Consider the following 18,337-nt stretch of genomic DNA (forward strand, 5'->3'; position numbering starts at 1 on the left):
TTGCAAACAGGATGTTTTGGAATATATTTATTATGTTCTGGTTTCCTTCTTTTCACTCTGTCAATTAGGTTAGTGTTGTGGAGTAACTACAATGTTGTTGATCCATCCTCAGTTTTCTCCTATCACATTCATTAAACTCTGTAACTGTTTTAAAGTCACCATTGGTCTCATGGTGAAATCCCTGAGCGGTTTCCTTCCTCTCCGGCAACTGAGTTAGGAAGGACACCTGTATCTTTGTAGTGACTGGGTGTATTGATATACCATCCAAGGTGTAATTAATAACTTCAACATGCTCAAAGGGATATTCAATGTCTGATTTTTTTTTTTTTTACCCATCTACCAATAGCTGCCCTTCTTTGGGAGGCATTGGAAAACCTTCCTGGTCTTTGTGGTTGAATCTGTGTTTGAAACTCACTGCTCAACTGAGGGACCTTACAGATAATTGTATGTGTGGGGTACAGAGATGAGGGACCTTACAGATAATTGTATGTGTGGGGTACAGAGATGAGGGACCTGACAGATAATTGTATATGTGGGGTACAGAGATGAGGGACCTGACAGATAATTGTATATGTGGGGTAGAGAGATGAGGGACCTGACAGATAATTGTATGTGTGGGGTACAGAGATGAGGGACCTTACAGATAATTGTATATGTGGGGTACAGAGATGAGGTAGTCATTGAAAACAATCCTGTTAAAAACTATTATTACACAGAGTTAGTCCATGCAACTTATGTGACTTGTTTCAGGCTCCCGAGTTGCGCAGCGGTCTCAAGCACTACATCTCAGTGCAAGAGGTGTCACTACAGTCCCTGGTTCAAATATGGGGCTGTATCAAATCCGGCCGTGATTGGGAGTCCCATAGGAAGGCGCACAATTGGCCCAGTGTCATCCAGGTTTGGCCGGGGGTAGGCCGTCATTGTAAATAAAAATGTGTTCTTAAATGACTTGCCTAGTTAAATACAGGTTACATTTTAAAAATAATTTGAAAGAATAAAATTAAAAATTAAAAAAGCTAAGTTTTACTTTTAAATATATATTGACTCAAGACACTTCATCTTTAAAAATTGTATTAATTTGTAAACATTTCTGAAAGCATAATTCCACTTTGACATGGTATTGTGTGTAGGCCAGTGACAAAAAAAAAATCTGAATTTAATCAATTTTAAATTCAGGCTGTAACACAAAATGTGGAAAAAGTCAAGGGGTGTGAATACTTTCTGAAGGGGACTGTAATTAATGGACATTTCTGTAAGGGTTGATATAATTGTCATTGGCAAAATCAAGTTTGACATTTCAAAGTGGAAACTGCAAACTTCACAAGCCTTTTTAAACCTCAAATAAAACAAAACATCTAAATACCATAAATACAAAATGTCCTGCAGGAAAGTTCTCCTGTAGCAGGATGATCAAATTAAGGTCCAACATCGGTATAGATTACAGGAAACATCTCTTACTGTACAGAAGGAAGTCACTGTTCTCTAGCTTCACATTTACAAATTACATTAGCTGAGATTACAGCAACTCAATTCACATTATTGACGAACCCGAACACAAATAATAGGATTACCAGATTATCCATGTGAAGCTAACGAGATATCATATAGGCCTAAAACTAGACAACCACAGTAGTAAACCTCAGGAGAGATAGCAGACCAACCTTGGGCGAAATTACGATAATATCTTCTATAGATGATGATTTACAGTCACTGTCGATGGTGATGACATGGTGATGTGACAGACGATGGTTTAGCCTATTTGAACTTGGCTGGCGCAGAGCAGTAAACGGAGTCAGGCAGCGCAGAGCAGTAAACGGAGTCAGGCAGAGCAGAGCAGAGCAGTAAACGGAGTCAGGCAGAGCAGAGCAGTAAACGGAGTCAGGCAGAGCAGAGCAGTAAACGGAGTCAGGCAGAGCAGAGCAGAGCAGTAAACGGAGTCAGGCAGAGCAGGGCAGTAAACGGAGTCAGGCAGAGCAGGGCAGTAAACGGAGTCAGGCAGCGCAGGGCAGTAAACGGAGTCAGGCAGCGCAGAGCAGTAAACGGAGTCAGGCAGAGCAGAGCAGTAAACGGAGTCAGGCAGAGCAGAGCAGTAAACTGAGTCAGGCAGAGCAGAGCAGAGCAGTAAACGGAGTCAGGCAGAGCAGGGCAGTAAACGGAGTCAGGCAGAGCAGGGCAGTAAACGGAGTCAGGCAGCGCAGGGCAGTAAACGGAGTCAGGCAGCGCAGAGCAGTAAACGGAGTCAGGCAGAGCAGAGCAGTAAACGGAGTCAGGCAGAGCAGAGCAGAGCAGTAAACGGAGTCAGGCAGAGCAGAGCAGAGCAGTAAACGGAGTCAGGCAGAGCAGAGCAGTAAACGGAGTCAGGCAGAGCAGAGCAGTAAACGGAGTCAGGCAGAGCAGAGCAGTAAACGGAGTCAGGCAGAGCAGAGCAGTAAACGGAGTCAGGCAGAGCAGGGCAGTAAACGGAGTCAGGCAGAGCAGAGCAGTAAACGGAGTCAGGCAGAGCAGAGCAGTAAACGGAGTCAGGCAGAGCAGGGCAGTAAACGGAGTCAGGCAGAGCAGAGCAGTAAACGGAGTCAGGCAGAGCAGAGCAGTAAACGGAGTCAGGCAGCGCAGAGCAGTAAACGGAGTCAGGCAGCGCAGAGCAGAGCAGTAAACGGAGTCAGGCAGAGCAGAGCAGTAAACGGAGTCAGGCAGAGCAGAGCAGTAAACGGAGTCAGGCAGCGCAGAGCAGTAAACGGAGTCAGGCAGAGCAGAGCAGTAAACGGAGTCAGGCAGAGCAGAGCAGAGCAGTAAACGGAGTCAGGCAGCGCAGAGCAGTAAACGGAGTCAGGCAGCGCAGAGTAGTAAACGGAGTCAGGCAGCGCAGAGCAGAGCAGTAAACGGAGTCAGGCAGCGCAGAGCAGTAAACGGAGTCAGGCAGAGCAGAGCAGTAAACGGAGTCAGGCAGAGCAGAGCAGTAAACGGAGTCAGGCAGAGCAGAGCAGTAAACGGAGTCAGGCAGCGCAGAGCAGTAAACGGAGTCAGGCAGCGCAGAGCAGTAAACGGAGTCAGGCAGCGCAGAGCAGTAAACGGAGTCAGGCAGCGCAGAGCAGTAAACGGAGTCAGGCAGAGCAGGGCAGTAAACGGAGTCAGGCAGAGCAGGGCAGTAAACGGAGTCAGGCAGAGCAGAGCAGTAAACGGAGTCAGGCAGAGCAGAGCAGTAAACAGAGTCAGTCAGCGCAGAGCAGTAAACGGAGTCAGGCAGCGCAGAGCAGAGCAGTAAACAGAGTCAGGCAGAGCAGAGCAGTAAACGGAGTCAGGCAGAGCAGAGCAGTAAACGGAGTCAGGCAGAGCAGAGCAGTAAACGGAGTCAGGCAGCGCAGAGCAGTAAACGGAGTCAGGCAGCGCAGAGCAGTAAACGGAGTCAGGCAGAGCAGAGCAGTAAACGGAGTCAGGCAGAGCAGAGCAGTAAACGGAGTCAGGCAGCGCAGAGCAGTAAACGGAGTCAGGCAGCGCAGAGCAGAGCAGTAAACGGAGTCAGGCAGAGCAGAGCAGTAAACGGAGTCAGGCAGAGCAGAGCAGTAAACGGAGACAGGCAGAGCAGAGCAGTAAACGGAGTCAGGCAGAGCAGGGCAGTAAACGGAGTCAGGCAGAGCATAGCAGTAAACGGAGTCAGGCAGAGCATAGCAGTAAACGGAGTCAGGCAGAGCAGAGCAGTAAACGGAGTCAGGCAGAGCAGGGCAGTAAACGGAGTCAGGCAGAGCAGAGTAGTAAACGGAGTCAGGCAGAGCAGGGCAGTAAACGGAGTCAGGCAGAGCAGGGCAGTAAACGGAGTCAGGCAGAGCAGAGCAGTAAACAGAGTCAGGCAGAGCAGAGCAGTAAACAGAGTCAGGCAGCGCAGGGCAGGACAAGAGCGACATTCCTATTACATATGTTAAACAGAACATGAGAGGAATATAGGCTAGACAGAGCTGAGAATTCCACCAAAGCAGTGCAAATTGTCCAGTCAGAAAATATTGTTTCTCTCGCTCTGTTAGATGCATGGGCCTTTTTTATTAAGGACACTCCTGCACTATAGTGTCTAGCTGTTTTAAAAAACGCAGCTCCCTTGTCTCTCTATTCAATTTGAATATGACAGGGCTAAGCTACGTTTTATAGTTTTATGCATTCATGCTTTCTCTCAGGCTCAAAAATGTTGAACCAAGACCACAGTTCTGACTCCCATTGATAACAATAAACCATTAATCAGAATGAAATCTCAGCATCAGCAGTGGACAGTATCAGCTTCATCAGGAGCTCTGGAACAAAATATGTATTTGGTCTAGACACTGTATTCCCGAAGAGACACAAATATTCTCTGATTGCCCCTATCGTACATCGTAAGTTTAAATACACTTAAGTTGGAGTCATTAAAACTCATTTTTCAACCACTCCACAAATTTCTTGTTAACAAACTATAGTTTTGGCAAGTCAGTTGTCATGCACAAAATAGATGTCCCTAAGGGTTAGGGTTCCCTAACCCTAAGTCATTTTCCAACAATTGTTTACAGGCAGATTATTTCACTGTATCACAATTCTAGTGGGTCAGAAATACAATAAATTGACTATGTCTTTAAACAGCTTATAAAATTCCAGAAAATGATGTCATGGCTTTAGAAGCGTCTAATAGGCTAATTGACATCATTTGAGTCTATTGGAGATGTACCTGTGGATGTATTTCAAGGCCTCAGTGCTTCTAGCTCATGTAGGTCTACACAGTCTGACCCCGACCCTGCTGTTCCTATACAATACCATCTTGCCTAAAACAATCAAACATCCTGTATTTTGGTATATTCTGTTTGGTTCAGGTTAATTACCTACATCAGTGTTTATAAGTGGTAATGATGGGTCTCAGAAAAGGATAGTTTGATGTGATTATATGAAAGATCTTACCTTGTGTCTGCACTTCAGGACCACTCCATAGGCACCTGGTGGAGAGAGCAGTACTTTAAGATATCATCAGGCACTCCATTTTAACTTACACAGCAACACTGTAGCCCTCCTGACCTAAAGCTTCCCTGTTTGTTGTTAACAACATGACCTTCAGCAGCTAGTTTATTCAGATAAACAGAGAGTATCAACCAACAGCCTGGTCACATAAAATGCTGACAGGATGAATGTAGAACATGATGGGACTTCTGCCCGTATGGGATCACAGGTACTGTTCAATGGTTTAAATGTAGTGGTAATGGTTTGACCCAGAAGACGTGGTTCAGACCAGAGCCTAGAACTGCTTATTAGGTTGACCATGCAAAGTGGTCAGACTGTGACAGTACATTGGACCGGTTCTAATAGCTCAGTGTTGAGGTCCTTACAGTACACAGATGAATGTAGTGGCTTCCTTTCGTCTTCACCATAGCCACTGCCCAAGCCTGAAGCGGGGTTGTTTGGTACGCATACAGTCCACACTCAAGGTTTCCAAACGGCCAAACATTCAATGACATCCAGGGATATGGTGCAACAAAAATGTTTATTCTTCTTATATCTAACAAATAAATGAGTCTCCAATCAACTTAAAGCATAGATACTTGATATGGAAAATACATATTATGACCTGTCTGTATGTCTGTCTATATGTCTGTATGTCTGTATGGTCAAAAAACTATACCGCTCCCGCATCTAGCAAGGACTCTCCCCCTCCCGAAGGCCCAACTTCCTGCCTTTATCCTAACACACTTACCACAATACAATGAATAGGCAAGAGGGGGGGCCAAAAACTAAGTTACACTAACAACAAATGAATATATCTCAATCAGGTAAATATAAATCATAAAGTAATAAAATAATATTTCATCATTTACATTAATATTTAATATATTTACACAAATATACATGGAGCTCCATATGTTCGGTCTTTTATACAAATATGTCCAAATCGTCTCTAACAATGAATGAAGCCTGAGCTAAGTTTTCAGATGAATCCATAAATATGAGCCCAGTGATTCCTTCCTGCCTACTGGCCCCTTTCAGAAGAGAGAGCTCATTCTGTGTCTGGCTCCTCTATAATGGAGAAGGAAGTCCCTCACTGTGGCTAACTGCAGCCAATTTACACCGGTAGAAATGGAATGCACCAGAGAGACAGGCACAGGGACAACCTGAACAAGAGAATATTTGCCTGCCCTCTGGTTGATAAAGAGAGAGAATGATGCAAAGCCAGCCTGGCACCATGTGGTGCTGCTGTCCAAACAGCCCTGATTAATCAACATGAACGCAGCCAAACCTACATAATGCCAGCTGTAACTATCTGAAATGGACCATTTATTTAGTTCTGTCAAGAGAGCGAGAGAGAGAGAGCAGCTAGGTCACAACACTCAACCTGGGGATGGGGCTGGGACTGGGTAGAGGGGATGGGGCTGGGACTGGGTAGAGGGGATGGGGCTGGGACTGGGTAGAGGGGATGAGGATGGGACTGGGTAGAGGGGATGAGGCTGGGGGATGGGATGGGGCTGGGTCTGGGTAGAGGGGATGGGGCTGGGACTGGGTAGAGGGGATGGGGCTGGGACTGGGTAGAGGGGATGGGGCTGGGACTGGGTAGAGGGGATGGGGCTGGGTAGAGGGGATGGGGCTGGGACTGTAGAGGGGATGGGGCTGGGACTGGGTAGAGGGGATGGGGCTGGGGGATGGGATGGGGCTGGGTCTGGGTAGAGGGATGGGGCTGGGACTGGGTAAGGGGATGGGGCTGGGGGATGGGATGGGGCTGGGTCTGGGTAGAGGGGATGGGGCTGGGACTGGGTAGAGGGGATGGGGCTGGGACTGGGTAGAGGGGATGGGGCTGGGGCTGGGTAGAGGGGATGGGGCTGGGACTGGGATGGGGCTGGGTAGAGGGGATGGGGCTGGGGAAGGGACTGGGTAGAGGGGAGGGGCTGGGGATGGGTAAGGGGATGGGGCTGGGTAGAGGGGATGGGGCTGGGGATGGGATGGGGCTGGGTCTGGGTAGAGGGGATGGGGCTGGGTCTGGGTAGAGGGGATGGGGCTGGGACTGGGGTAGAGGGGATGGGGCTGGGACTGGGGGTAGAGGGGATGGGGGGCTGGGTAAGGGGATGGGGCTGGGACTGGGTAGAGGGGATGGGGCTGGGGGGGAATGGGGCTGGGTCTGGGTAGAGGGGATGGGGCTGGGACTGGGTAGAGGGGATGGGGCTGGGACTGGGTAGAGGGGATAAGGGGATGGGGCTGGGTAGAGGGATGGGGCTGGGGATGGGATGGGGCTGGGTATGGGGAGGGGATGGGGCTGGGACTGGGTAGAGGGGATGGGGCTGGGACTGGGTAGAGGGGATGGGGCTGGGATAGAGGGGATGGGGCTGGGTAGAGGGGATGGGGCTGGGACTGGGTAGAGGGGATGGGGCTGGGACTGGGTAGAGGGATGGGGCTGGGGGATGGGATGGGGCTGGGTCTGGGTAGAGGGGATGGGGCTGGGACTGGGTAAGGGGATGGGGCTGGGGGATGGGATGGGGCTGGGTCTGGGTAGAGGGGATGGGGCTGGGGTAGAGGGATGGGGCTGGGATAGAGGGGATGGGGCTGGGGCTGGGTAGAGGGGATGGGGCTGGGACTGGGTAGAGGGGATGGGGCTAGAGGGGATGGGGCTGAAGGGACTGGGTAGAGGGGAGGGGGCTGGGGATGGGTAAGGGGATGGGGCTGGGTAGAGGGGATGGGGCTGGGGATGGGATGGGGCTGGGTCTGGGTAGAGGGGATGGGGCTGGGTCTGGGTAGAGGGGATGGGGCTGGGACTGGGGGGTAGAGGGGATGGGGCTGGGACTGGGGGTAGAGGGGATGGGGCTGGCAGCTGGGTAAGGGGATGGGGCTGGGACTGGGTAGAGGGGATGGGGCTGGGGGATGGAATGGGGCTGGGTCTGGGTAGAGGGGATGGGGCTGGGACTGGGTAGAGGGGATGGGGCTGGGACTGGGTAGAGGGGATGGGGCTGGGATGGGGCTGGGTAGAGGGGATGGGGCTGGGGGATGGGATGGGATGGGGCTGGGTCTGGGTAGAGGGGATGGGGCTGGGACTGGGTAGAGGGGATGGGGCTAGAGGGGATGGGGCTGGGTAGAGGGGATGGGGCTGGGACTGGGGAGGGGATGGGGCTGGGACTGGGTAGAGGGGATGGGGCTGGGGAAGGGACTGGGTAGAAGGGATGGGGCTGGGGAAGGGACTGGGTAGAGGAGATGGGGCTGGGTAAGGGACTGGGTAGAGGAGATGGGGCTGGGGAGGGGCTGGGGGAGGAGATGGGGCTGGGGAGGGACTGGGTAGAGGGGATGGGGCTGGGTAGAGGGGATGGGGCTGGGGAAGGGGCTGGGTGGAGGAGATGGGGCTGGGGAAGGGACTGGGTAGAGGGGATGGGGCTGGGTAAGGGACTGGGTAGAGGAGATGGGGCTGGGGAAGGGACTGGGTAGAGGGGATGGGATAGAGGGGATGGGGAAGGGACTGGGTAGAGGGGATGGGGCGGGGGAAGGGACTGGGTAGAGGAGATGGGTCTGGGAGAGGGACTGGGTAGAGGAGATGGGGCTGGGAGAGGGACTGGGTAGAGGAGATGGGGCTGGGAGAGGGACTGGGTAGAGGAGATGGGGCTGGGAGAGGGACTGGGTAAGGGGATGGGGCTGGGGAAGGGACTGGGTAGAGGGGATGGGGATGGGGAAGGGACTGGGTAGAGGGGATGGGGCGGGGGAAGGGACTGGGTAGAGGAGATGGGGCTGGGAGAGGGACTGGGTAGAGGAGATGGGGCTGGGAGAGGGACTGGGTAGAGGAGATGGGGCTGGGAGAGGGACTGGGTAGAGGAGATGGGGCTGGGAGAGGGACTGGGTAGAGGAGATGGGGCTGGGAGAGGGACTGGGTAGAGGAGATGGGGCTGGGAGAGGGACTGGGTAGAGGAGATGGGGCTGGGAGAGGGACTGGGTAGAGGAGATGGGGCTGGGAGAGGGACTGGGTAGAGGAGATGGGGCTGGGAGAGGGACTGGGTAGAGGGGATGGGGCTGGGAGAGGGACTGGGTAGAGGAGATGGGGCTGGGAGAGGGACTGGGTAGAGGGGATGGGGCTGGGAGAGGGACTGGGTAGAGGAGATGGGGCTGGGAGAGGGACTGGGTAGAGGAGATGGGGCTGGGAGAGGGACTGGGTAGAGGAGATGGGGCTGGGAGAGGGACTGGGTAGAGGAGATGGGGCTGGGAGAGGGACTGGGTAGAGGAGATGGGGCTGGGAGAGGGACTGGGTAGAGGGGATGGGGCTGGGGAAGGGACTGGGTAGAGGAGATGGGGCTGGGAGAGGGACTGGGTAGAGGAGATGGGGCTGGGAGAGGGACTGGGTAGAGGAGATGGGGCTGGGAGAGGGACTGGGTAGAGGAGATGGGGCTGGGAGAGGGACTGGGTAGAGGAGATGGGGCTGGGAGAGGGACTGGGTAGAGGAGATGGGGCTGGGAGAGGGACTGGGTAGAGGGGATGGGGCTGGGGGGACTAGAGGGGATGGGGCTGGGGAAGGGACTGGGTAGAGGGGATGGGGCTGGGGAAGGGACTGGGCAGAGGGGATGGGGAAGGGACTGGGTAGAGGGGATGGGGCGGGGGAAGGGACTGGGTAGAGGAGATGGGTCTGGGAGAGGGACTGGGTAGAGGAGATGGGGCTGGGAGAGGGACTGGGTAGAGGAGATGGGGCTGGGAGAGGGACTGGGTAGAGGAGATGGGGCTGGGAGAGGGACTGGGTAGAGGAGATGGGGCTGGGAGAGGGACTGGGTAGAGGAGATGGGGCTGGGAGAGGGACTGGGTAGAGGAGATGGGGCTGGGAGAGGGGATGGGGCTGGGAGAGGGACTGGGTAGAGGGGATGGGGCTGGGAGAGGGACTGGGTAAGGGGATGGGGCTGGGAGAGGGACTGGGTAGAGGGGATGGGGCTGGGAGAGGGACTGGGTAGAGGAGATGGGGCTGGGAGAGGGACTGGGTAGAGGGATGGGGCTGGGAGAGGGACTGGGTAAGGGGATGGGGCTGGGAGAGGGACTGGGTAGAGGGGATGGGGCTGGGAGAGGGACTGGGTAGAGGAGATGGGGCTGGGAGAGGGACTGGGTAGAGGGGATGGGGCTGGGAGAGGGACTGGGTAGAGGAGATGGGGCTGGGAGAGGGACTGGGTAGAGGAGATGGGGCTGGGAGAGGGACTGGGTAGAGGAGATGGGGCTGGGAGAGGGACTGGGTAGAGGAGATGGGGCTGGGAGAGGGACTGGGCAGAGGAGATGGGGCTGGGAGAGGGACTAGAGGGGATGGGGCTGGGAGAGGGACTGGGTAGAGGAGATGGGGCTGGGAGAGGGACTGGGTAGGGGATGGGGCTGGGAGAGGGACTGGGTAGAGGAGATGGGGCTGGGAGAGGGACTGGGTAGAGGAGATGGGGCTGGGAGAGGGACTGGGTAGAGGAGATGGGGCTGGGAGAGGGACTGGGTAGAGGGGATGGGGCTGGGAGAGGGATAAGGGGATGGGGCTGGGAGAGGGACTGGGTAGAGGAGATGGGGCTGGGAGAGGGACTGGGTAAGGGGATGGGGCTGGGAGAGGGACTGGGTAGAGGAGATGGGGCTGGGAGAGGGACTGGGTAGAGGAGATGGGGCTGGGAGAGGGACTGGGTAGAGGAGATGGGGCTGGGAGAGGGACTGGGTAGAGGAGATGGGGCTGGGAGAGGGACTGGGTAGAGGAGATGGGGCTGGGAGAGGGACTGGGTAGAGGAGATGGGGCTGGGAGAGGGACTGGGTAGAGGGGATGGGGCTGGGAGAGGGATGGGGGAGATGGGGCTGGGAGAGGGACTGGGTAGAGGAGATGGGGCTGGGAGAGGGACTGGGTAGAGGAGATGGGGCTGGGAGAGGGACTGGGTAGAGGAGATGGGAGAGGGACTGGGTAGAGGGGATGGGGCTGGGAGAGGGACTGGGAGAGGAGATGGGGCTGGGAGAGGGACTGGGTAGAGGAGATGGGGCTGGGAGAGGGACTGGGTAGAGGAGATGGGGCTGGGAGAGGGACTGGGTAGAGGAGATGGGGCTGGGAGAGGGACTGGGTAGAGGAGATGGGGGAGAGGGACTGGGTAGAGGGGATGGGGCTGGGAGAGGGACTGGGTAGAGGAGATGGGGCTGGGAGAGGGACTGGGTAGAGGAGATGGGGCTGGGAGAGGGACTGGGTAGAGGGATGGGGCTGGGAGAGGGACTGGGACTGGGGCTGGGAGAGGGACTGGGTAGAGGGGATGGGGCTGGGAGAGGGACTGGGTAGAGGAGATGGGGCTGGGAGAGGGAGTAAGGGAGATGGGGCTGGGAGAGGGACTGGGTAGAGGGGATGGGGCTGGGAGAGGGACTGGGTAGAGGAGATGGGGCTGGGAGAGGGACTGGGTAGAGGAGATGGGGCTGGGAGAGGGACTGGGTAGAGGAGATGGGGCTGGGAGAGGGACTGGGTAAGGGGATGGGGCTGGGAGAGGGACTGGGTAGAGGAGATGGGGCTGGGAGAGGGACTGGGTAGAGGAGATGGGGCTGGGAGAGGGACTGGGTAAGGGGATGGGGCTGGGAGAGGGACTGGGTAAGGGGATGGGGCTGGGAGAGGGACTGGGTAGAGGGGATGGGGCTGGGGAAGGACTGGGGACTGGGGCTGGGAGAGGAGCTGGGGCTGGGAGAGGGGCTGGGTTGGGGATGGGGCTGGGAGGGGCTGGTTGGAGGGGATGGGGCTGGGAGAGGGACTGGGTAGGGGGAGATGGGGCTGGGAGAGGGACTGGGTAGAGGAGATGGGGCTGGGAGAGGGACTGGGTAGAGGGGATGGGGCTGGGAGAGGGACTGGGTAGGGGGAGATGGGGCTGGGAGAGGGACTGGGTAGAGGAGATGGGGCTGGGAGAGGGACTGGGTAGAGGGAGATGGGGCTGGGAGAGGGACTGGGTAGAGGGGATGGGGCTGGGAGAGGGACTGGGTAGAGGAGATGGGGACTGGGGAGAGGAGATGGGGCTGGGGAAGGGACTGGGTAGAGGAGATGGGGCTGGGGAAGGGACTGGGTAGAGGAGATGGGGCTGGGGAAGGGACTGGGTAGAGGGGATGGGGCTGGGAGAGGGACTGGGTAGAGGAGATGGGGCTGGTAGATTAATGTATTATTCAACCATGCTGGTCATCTATGAACATTTGAACATCTTGGCCATGTTCTGTTATAATCTCCACCCGGCACAGCCAGAAGAGGACTGGCCACCCCACATATGCTCTCTCTAATTCTCTCTTTCTTTCTCTCTCTCGGAGGACCTGAGCCCTAGGACCGTGCCCCAGGACTACCTGACATGATGACTCCTTGCTGTCCCCAGTCCACCTGACCGTGCTGCTGCTCCAGTTTCAACTGTTCTGCCTTATTATTATACAACCATGCTGGTCATTTATTAACATTTGAACATCTTGGTCATGTTCTGTTATAATCTCTACCCGGCACAGCCAGAAGAGGACTGGCCACCCCACATAGCCTGGTTCCTCTCTAGGTTTCTTCCTAGGTTTTGGCCTTTCTAGGGAGTTTTTCCTAGCCACCGTGCTTTTACACCTGCATTGTTTGCTGTTTGGGGTTTTAGGCTGGGTTTCTGTACAGCACTTTGAGATATCAGCTGATGTACGAAGGGCTAAATAAATACATTTGATTTGATTTGATTTGTAGAGGGGCTGGGTAAGGGGATGGGGCAGGGTAAGGGACTGGGTAGAGGAGATGGGGCTGGGGAAGGGACTGGGTAGAGGGGATGGGGCTGGGGAAGGGACTGGGGAGGGATGGGGCTGGGAGAGGAGCTGGGAATGGGAGAGGGGCTGGGTTGGGGATGGGGCTGGAAGAGGGGCTGGTTGGAGGGGATGGGGCTGGGGAAGGGACTGGGTAGAGGGGTAGGGGCTGAGGAAGGGACTGGGTAGAGGGGATGGGGCTGGGAAGGGGCTGAGGAAGGACTGGGTAGAGGGGATGGGGCTGGGGAAGGAACTGGGTAGAGGGGATGGGGCTGGGGAAGGGACTGGGTAGAGGGGATGTGGCTGGGGAAGGGACTGGGTAGAGGGGATGGGGCTGGGGAAGGGACTGGGTAGAGGAGATGGGGCTGGGGAAGGGACTGGGTAGAGGGGATGTGGATGGGGAAGGGACTGGGTAGAGGGGATGTGGCTGGGGAAGGGACTGGGTAGAGGAGATGGGGCTGGGTAGAGGGGATGGGTAGAGGGGGATGGGTAGAGGGGATGGGGCTGGGGAAGGGACTGGTTAGAGGGGATGGGGCGGGGGAAGGTACTGGGCAGAGGGGATGGGGCGGGGGAAGGGACTGGGTAGAGGGGATGTGGCTGGGGAAGGGACTGGGTAGAGGGGATGGGGCTGGGGAAGGGACTGGGTAGAGGGGATGGGGGGGGACTGGGTAGAGGAGATGGGGCTGGGTAGAGGGGATGGGGCTGGGGAAGGGACTGGGTAGAGGAGATGGGGCTGGGTAGAGGGGATGGGGCTGGGGAAGGGACTGGGTAGAGGGGATGGGGCTGGGAAAGGGACTGGGTAGAGGGGATGGGGCGGGGGAAGGGACTGGGTAGAGGGGATGGGGCTGGGGAAGGGACTGGGTAGAGGGGATGGGGCTGGGAAAGGGACTGGGTAGAGGGGATGGGGCTGGGTAGAGGGGATGGGGCTGGGGAAGGGACTGGGTAGAGGGGATGGGGCTGGGGTAGGGACTGGGTAGAGGGGATGGGGCTGGGATAGGGACTGGGTAGAGGGGATGGGGCTGGGGTGGGGACTGGGTAGAGGGGATGGGGCTGGGGAAGGGACTGGGTAGAGGGGATGGGGCTGGGGAAGGGACTGGGTAGAGGAGATGGGGCTGGGAAAGGGACTGGGTAGAGGGGATGGGATGGGGAAGGGACTGGGTAGAGAGGATGGGGCTGGGGAAGGGACTGGGTAGAGGGGATGGGATGGGGCGGGGAAGGGACTGGGTAGAGGGGATGGGGCTGGGGAAGAGACTGGGTAGAGGAGATGGGGCTGGGGAAGGGACTGGGTAGAGGGGATGGGGCGGGGGGAAGGGACTGGGAGGGAGAGGGGCTGGGGAAGGGACTGGGTAGAGGGGATGGGGCGGGGGAAGGGACTGGGTAGAGGAGATGGGGCTGGGAAAGGGACTGGGTAGAGGGGATGGGATGGGGAAGGGACTGGGTAGAGGGGATGGGGCTGGGGAAGGGACTGGGTAGAGGGGATGGGGCTGGGTAGAGGGGATGGGGCTGGGAAAGGGACTGGGTAGAGGAGATGGGGCTGGGTAGAGGAGATGGGGCTGGGAAAGGACTGGGTAGAGGAGATGGGGCTGGGAAAGGGACTGGGTAGAGGAGATGGGGCTGGGGAAGGGACTGGGAGAGGGGATGGGGCGGGGGAAGGACTGGGTAGAGGGGATGGGGAAGGGACTGGGTAGAGGGGATGGGTAGAGGGGATGGGGCGGGGGGAAGGGACTGGGTAGAGGGGATGGGGCTGGGAAAGGGACTGGGTAGAGGAGATGGGGCTGGGGAAGGGACTGGGTAGAGGGGATGGGGGGAAGGGACTGGGTAGGGGATGGGGAAGGAACTGGGTAGAGGGGATGGGTAGAGGGGATGGGGCGGGGAAGGGACTGGGTAGAGGGGATGGGGCTGGGAAAGGGACTGGGTAGAGGAGATGGGGCTGGGAAGGGACTGGGTAGAGGAGATGGGGCTGGGGAGGGGCTGGGGGAGGAGATGGGGCTGGGGAAGGGACTGGGTAGAGGGGATGGGGCTGGGTAGAGGGGATGGGGCTAGGGAAGGGGCTGGGTGGAGGAGATGGGGCTGGGGAAGGGACTGGGTAGAGGAGATGGGGCTGGGATAGGGACTGGGTAGAGGGGATGGGGCTGGGGAAGGGACTGGGTAGAGGGGATGGGGCTGGGGAAGGGACTGGGTAGAGGAGATGGGGCTGGGTAAGGGACTGGGTAGAGGAGATGGGGCTGGGTAGAGGAGATGGGGCTGGGGAAGGGACTGGGTAGAGGGGATGGGGCAGGGGAAGGGACTGGGTAGAGGGGATGGGGCTGGGTAGAGGAGATGGGGAAGGGACTGGGTAGAGGGGATGGGTAGAGGGGATGGGGCAGGGGAAGGACTGGGTAGAGGAGATGGGGATGGGTAGAGGGGATGGGGCGGGGGAAGGGACTGGGCAGAGTGTCTGACACTTTACATCTACTCATTGAAACCACAGGAAACCAACAACATGAAAGAGAAAGACATGTTACCATGGCTGGCTGGCTGGCTGGTACAATATCTCATTCCAGTATTATGTAGCCTAGTCCGAAAATGTTCTGATTTCTATTAGAGGTCGACCGATTATGATTTTTCAACGCCGATACCTCGGCCGATTTTTATTTATTCATTTGTAATAATGACAATACTGAATGAACACTTATTTTAACTTAATATAATACATCAATAAAATCAATTTAGTCTCAAGTAAATAATGAAACATGTTCAATTTGGTTTAAATAATGCAAAAACAAAGTTTAGGAGAAGAAAGTAAAAGTGCAATATGTGCCATGTAAGAAAGCTAACGTTTAAGTTCCTTGCTCAGAACATGAGAACATATGAAAGCTGGTGGTTCCTTTTAAACATGAATCTTCAATATTCCCAGGTAAGAAGTTTTAGGTTGTAGTTATTATAGGAATTATAGGGCTATTTCTCTCTATACCATTTGTATTTCATATACCTTTGACTATTGGATGTTCTTATATGCACTTTAGTATTGCAAGTGTAACACTATAGCTTCCGTCCCTCTCCTCGCTCCTCCCTGGGCTTGAATTTGGCCCTAATTAATCGGCCATTCCAATTAATCGGTCGACCTGTAATTTCTATAGTGCTTCATGATCCATAACCATAAGCAGGCGCGCCGGCACACACACATACAGAGACCTTCTAACAATTCTGTGGGTAAGGTAGTAACGTAGCTAGTGATCTTACCTTCACCTACGATCCCAAGGACTTCAAATTTATTCATAACATCACCAACGTCAGAGTTCTTCATGAAGTTAAAAGGCAGCTGGGGTGAGCTCCAAGGTGGGGTCAGAGAGGTGTCCCAGCTAGAGGAGGGGGGTCTGGGCTGGTCTCCTGGCTCCTGGGAGGGGTTGACTACCAGTGGGCCTCAGGATGCGACACATTCTCCTTTCAATGGTTTTCCCTCACCAGATCATCCTCACCTGGACACAGAACAAGTCACAACAATGAGCAGAGGAATCGAACATAATTAGGCTAACTTTTTAGGTCTGAAAACACCTGGCCAACTTTTATGAGTGATCTATCCCTTTAAGTGCTGACTGTTCATGAACACCTCCTCTCCTCATCTCCCACATAGCTGTGGGTTCAGTATGCAGAATCCAGAGCTAAAATAAACCAGGCCGGCAGCATCCTAGTACAGTCAACATGACTCTGCTGCTCCCTCTCTCTCCACTAACTGACAGGCTCAGATCAGAAGGCTACAGGTGATTATAGGTGGTGGCTGATCTCCTGAACAACTAAAGCTCTGCAAACAGCTAAACACACAGATGATCCTTCCTCTTTTGTTTCAGCAGCAACCGCTGCACAATGTGAACAGGAATGCAGTGAGCAGTATAGAGGTTCATGCCTTCATTTCGTTTCCAACAACAGGATGAATCATGCGTGGTAATGGACAGAGTCAGTGGAATTCAACACCTTCAAATCAGCTGGCACATTATCCTCACCAGCACAGTGTTACTGAACACAGACTACAAGAGAAAAACAGATATGCTCCTGAAAATAAACATCTGGATTATATAAGAAAATTAGGGAACAATTGTTGCCAATGACAACAAGGAGACCTATTATATTATACAACGGGTGGGTCTAATCCTGAATGCTGATTGGTTAAAAGCGCATTCCAGCCGATGTCTATTCCAGAAGTTACCACCGGTTAAATCTATGACGTTAAAATGTCTATTTACTCTGTTCCATCCGACTGCACAATCCACTGTCTCATCAGCCCAGCCAGGCAATTTATAAACTTGATCTCCACTATAAAAAGCATCTAGACATTCTCACATTTCCTTTAGACTAACATTTAGTTTAACAGTGGAGATGTGTATCAACCTTGCTGTCTGTCTTGCTGACATTGGCAATGTTGTTTCAATATTCAAATTCCATCTCCAGCTTTCCCAGAGTAATTAACGTATCGGGAGTCTGGACAAGACAGACAGCCCTCCAGCTTTCCCATAGTAATTAACGTGTCGGGAGTCTGGACAAGACAGACAGCCCTCCAGCTTTCCCATAGTAATTAACGTATTGGGAGTCGGGACAAGACAGACAGCCCTCCAGCTTTCCCATAGTAATTAACGTATCGGGAGTCGGGACAAGACAGACGCAGCCCTCCAGCTTTCCCATAGTAATTAACGTCGGATCAAGACAGACAGCCCTCCAGTCTGGACAAGACAGACAGCCCTCCAGCTTTCCCATAGTAATGAACGTGTCGGGACAAGACAGACAGCCCTCCAGCTTTCCCATAGTAATTAACGTATCGGGAGTCGGGACAAGACAGACAGCCCTCCAGCTTTCCCATAGTAATTAACGTATCGGGAGTCGGGACAAGACAGACAGCCCTCCAGCTTTCCCATAGTAATTAACGTGTCGGAGTCTGGACAAGACAGACAGCCCTCCAGCTTTCCCATAGTAATTAACGTATCGGGAGTCGGGACAAGACAGACAGCCCTCCAGCTTTCCCATAGTAATTAACGTATCGGGAGTCTGGACAAGACAGACAGCCCTCCAGCTTTCCCATAGTAATTAACGTGTCGGGAGTCTGGACAAGACAGACAGCCCTCCAGCTTTCCCATAGTAATTAACGTATCGGGAGTCGGGACAAGACAGACAGCCCTCCAGCTTTCCCATAGTAATTAACGTATCGGGAGTCTGGACAAGACAGACAGCCCTCCAGCTTTCCCATAGTAATGAACGTGTCGGGAGTCTGGACAAGACAGACAGCCCTCCAGCTTTCCCATAGTAATGAACGTGTCGGGACAAGACAGACAGCCCTCCAGCTTTCCCATAGTAATTAACGTATCGGGAGTCGGGACAAGACAGACAGCCCTCCAGCTTTCCCATAGTAATTAACGTATCGGGAGTCTGGACAAGACAGACAGCCAGGCAGCGTTTCCCATAGTAATGAACGTGTCGGGAGTCTGGACAAGACAGACAGCCCTCCAGCTTTCCCATAGTAATTAACGTATCGGGAGTCTGGACAAGACAGACAGCCCTCCAGCTTTCCCAGAGTAATTAACGTGTCGGGAGTCTGGACAAGACAGACAGCCCTCCAGCTTTCCCATAGTAATTAACGTATCGGGAGTCGGGACAAGACAGACAGCCCTCCAGCTTTCCCATAGTAATTAAC

The 18,337-nt window shown here is 54.7% G+C and overlaps 1 protein-coding gene across 3 annotated transcripts in view; it reads right to left on the reverse strand.

Moving 5' to 3' along the window:
* LOC115122708 (cyclin-dependent kinase-like 5) overlaps positions 1-18,337 on the reverse strand; it is a 300,065-nt gene that overhangs the window by 275,548 nt on the left and 6,180 nt on the right. For all 3 annotated transcript variants that reach the window (XR_010461060.1, XM_065009456.1, XM_065009455.1), the window contains exons 2-3: positions 15,901-16,136; positions 4,912-4,946 (exon numbers count right to left, since the gene is read on the reverse strand). Coding sequence is in view for 2 of the 3 variants with exons in the window: in XM_065009456.1 (XP_064865528.1) it covers positions 4,912-4,946; positions 15,901-15,964 (99 nt within the window). In the remaining variant the exon portion in view is untranslated. The remainder of the gene's footprint in view (positions 1-4,911; positions 4,947-15,900; positions 16,137-18,337) is intronic.

The sequence above is a fragment of the Oncorhynchus nerka genome, linkage group LG25, assembly GCF_034236695.1.
Source record: "Oncorhynchus nerka isolate Pitt River linkage group LG25, Oner_Uvic_2.0, whole genome shotgun sequence".
Lineage (NCBI taxonomy): Eukaryota > Metazoa > Chordata > Actinopteri > Salmoniformes > Salmonidae > Oncorhynchus > Oncorhynchus nerka.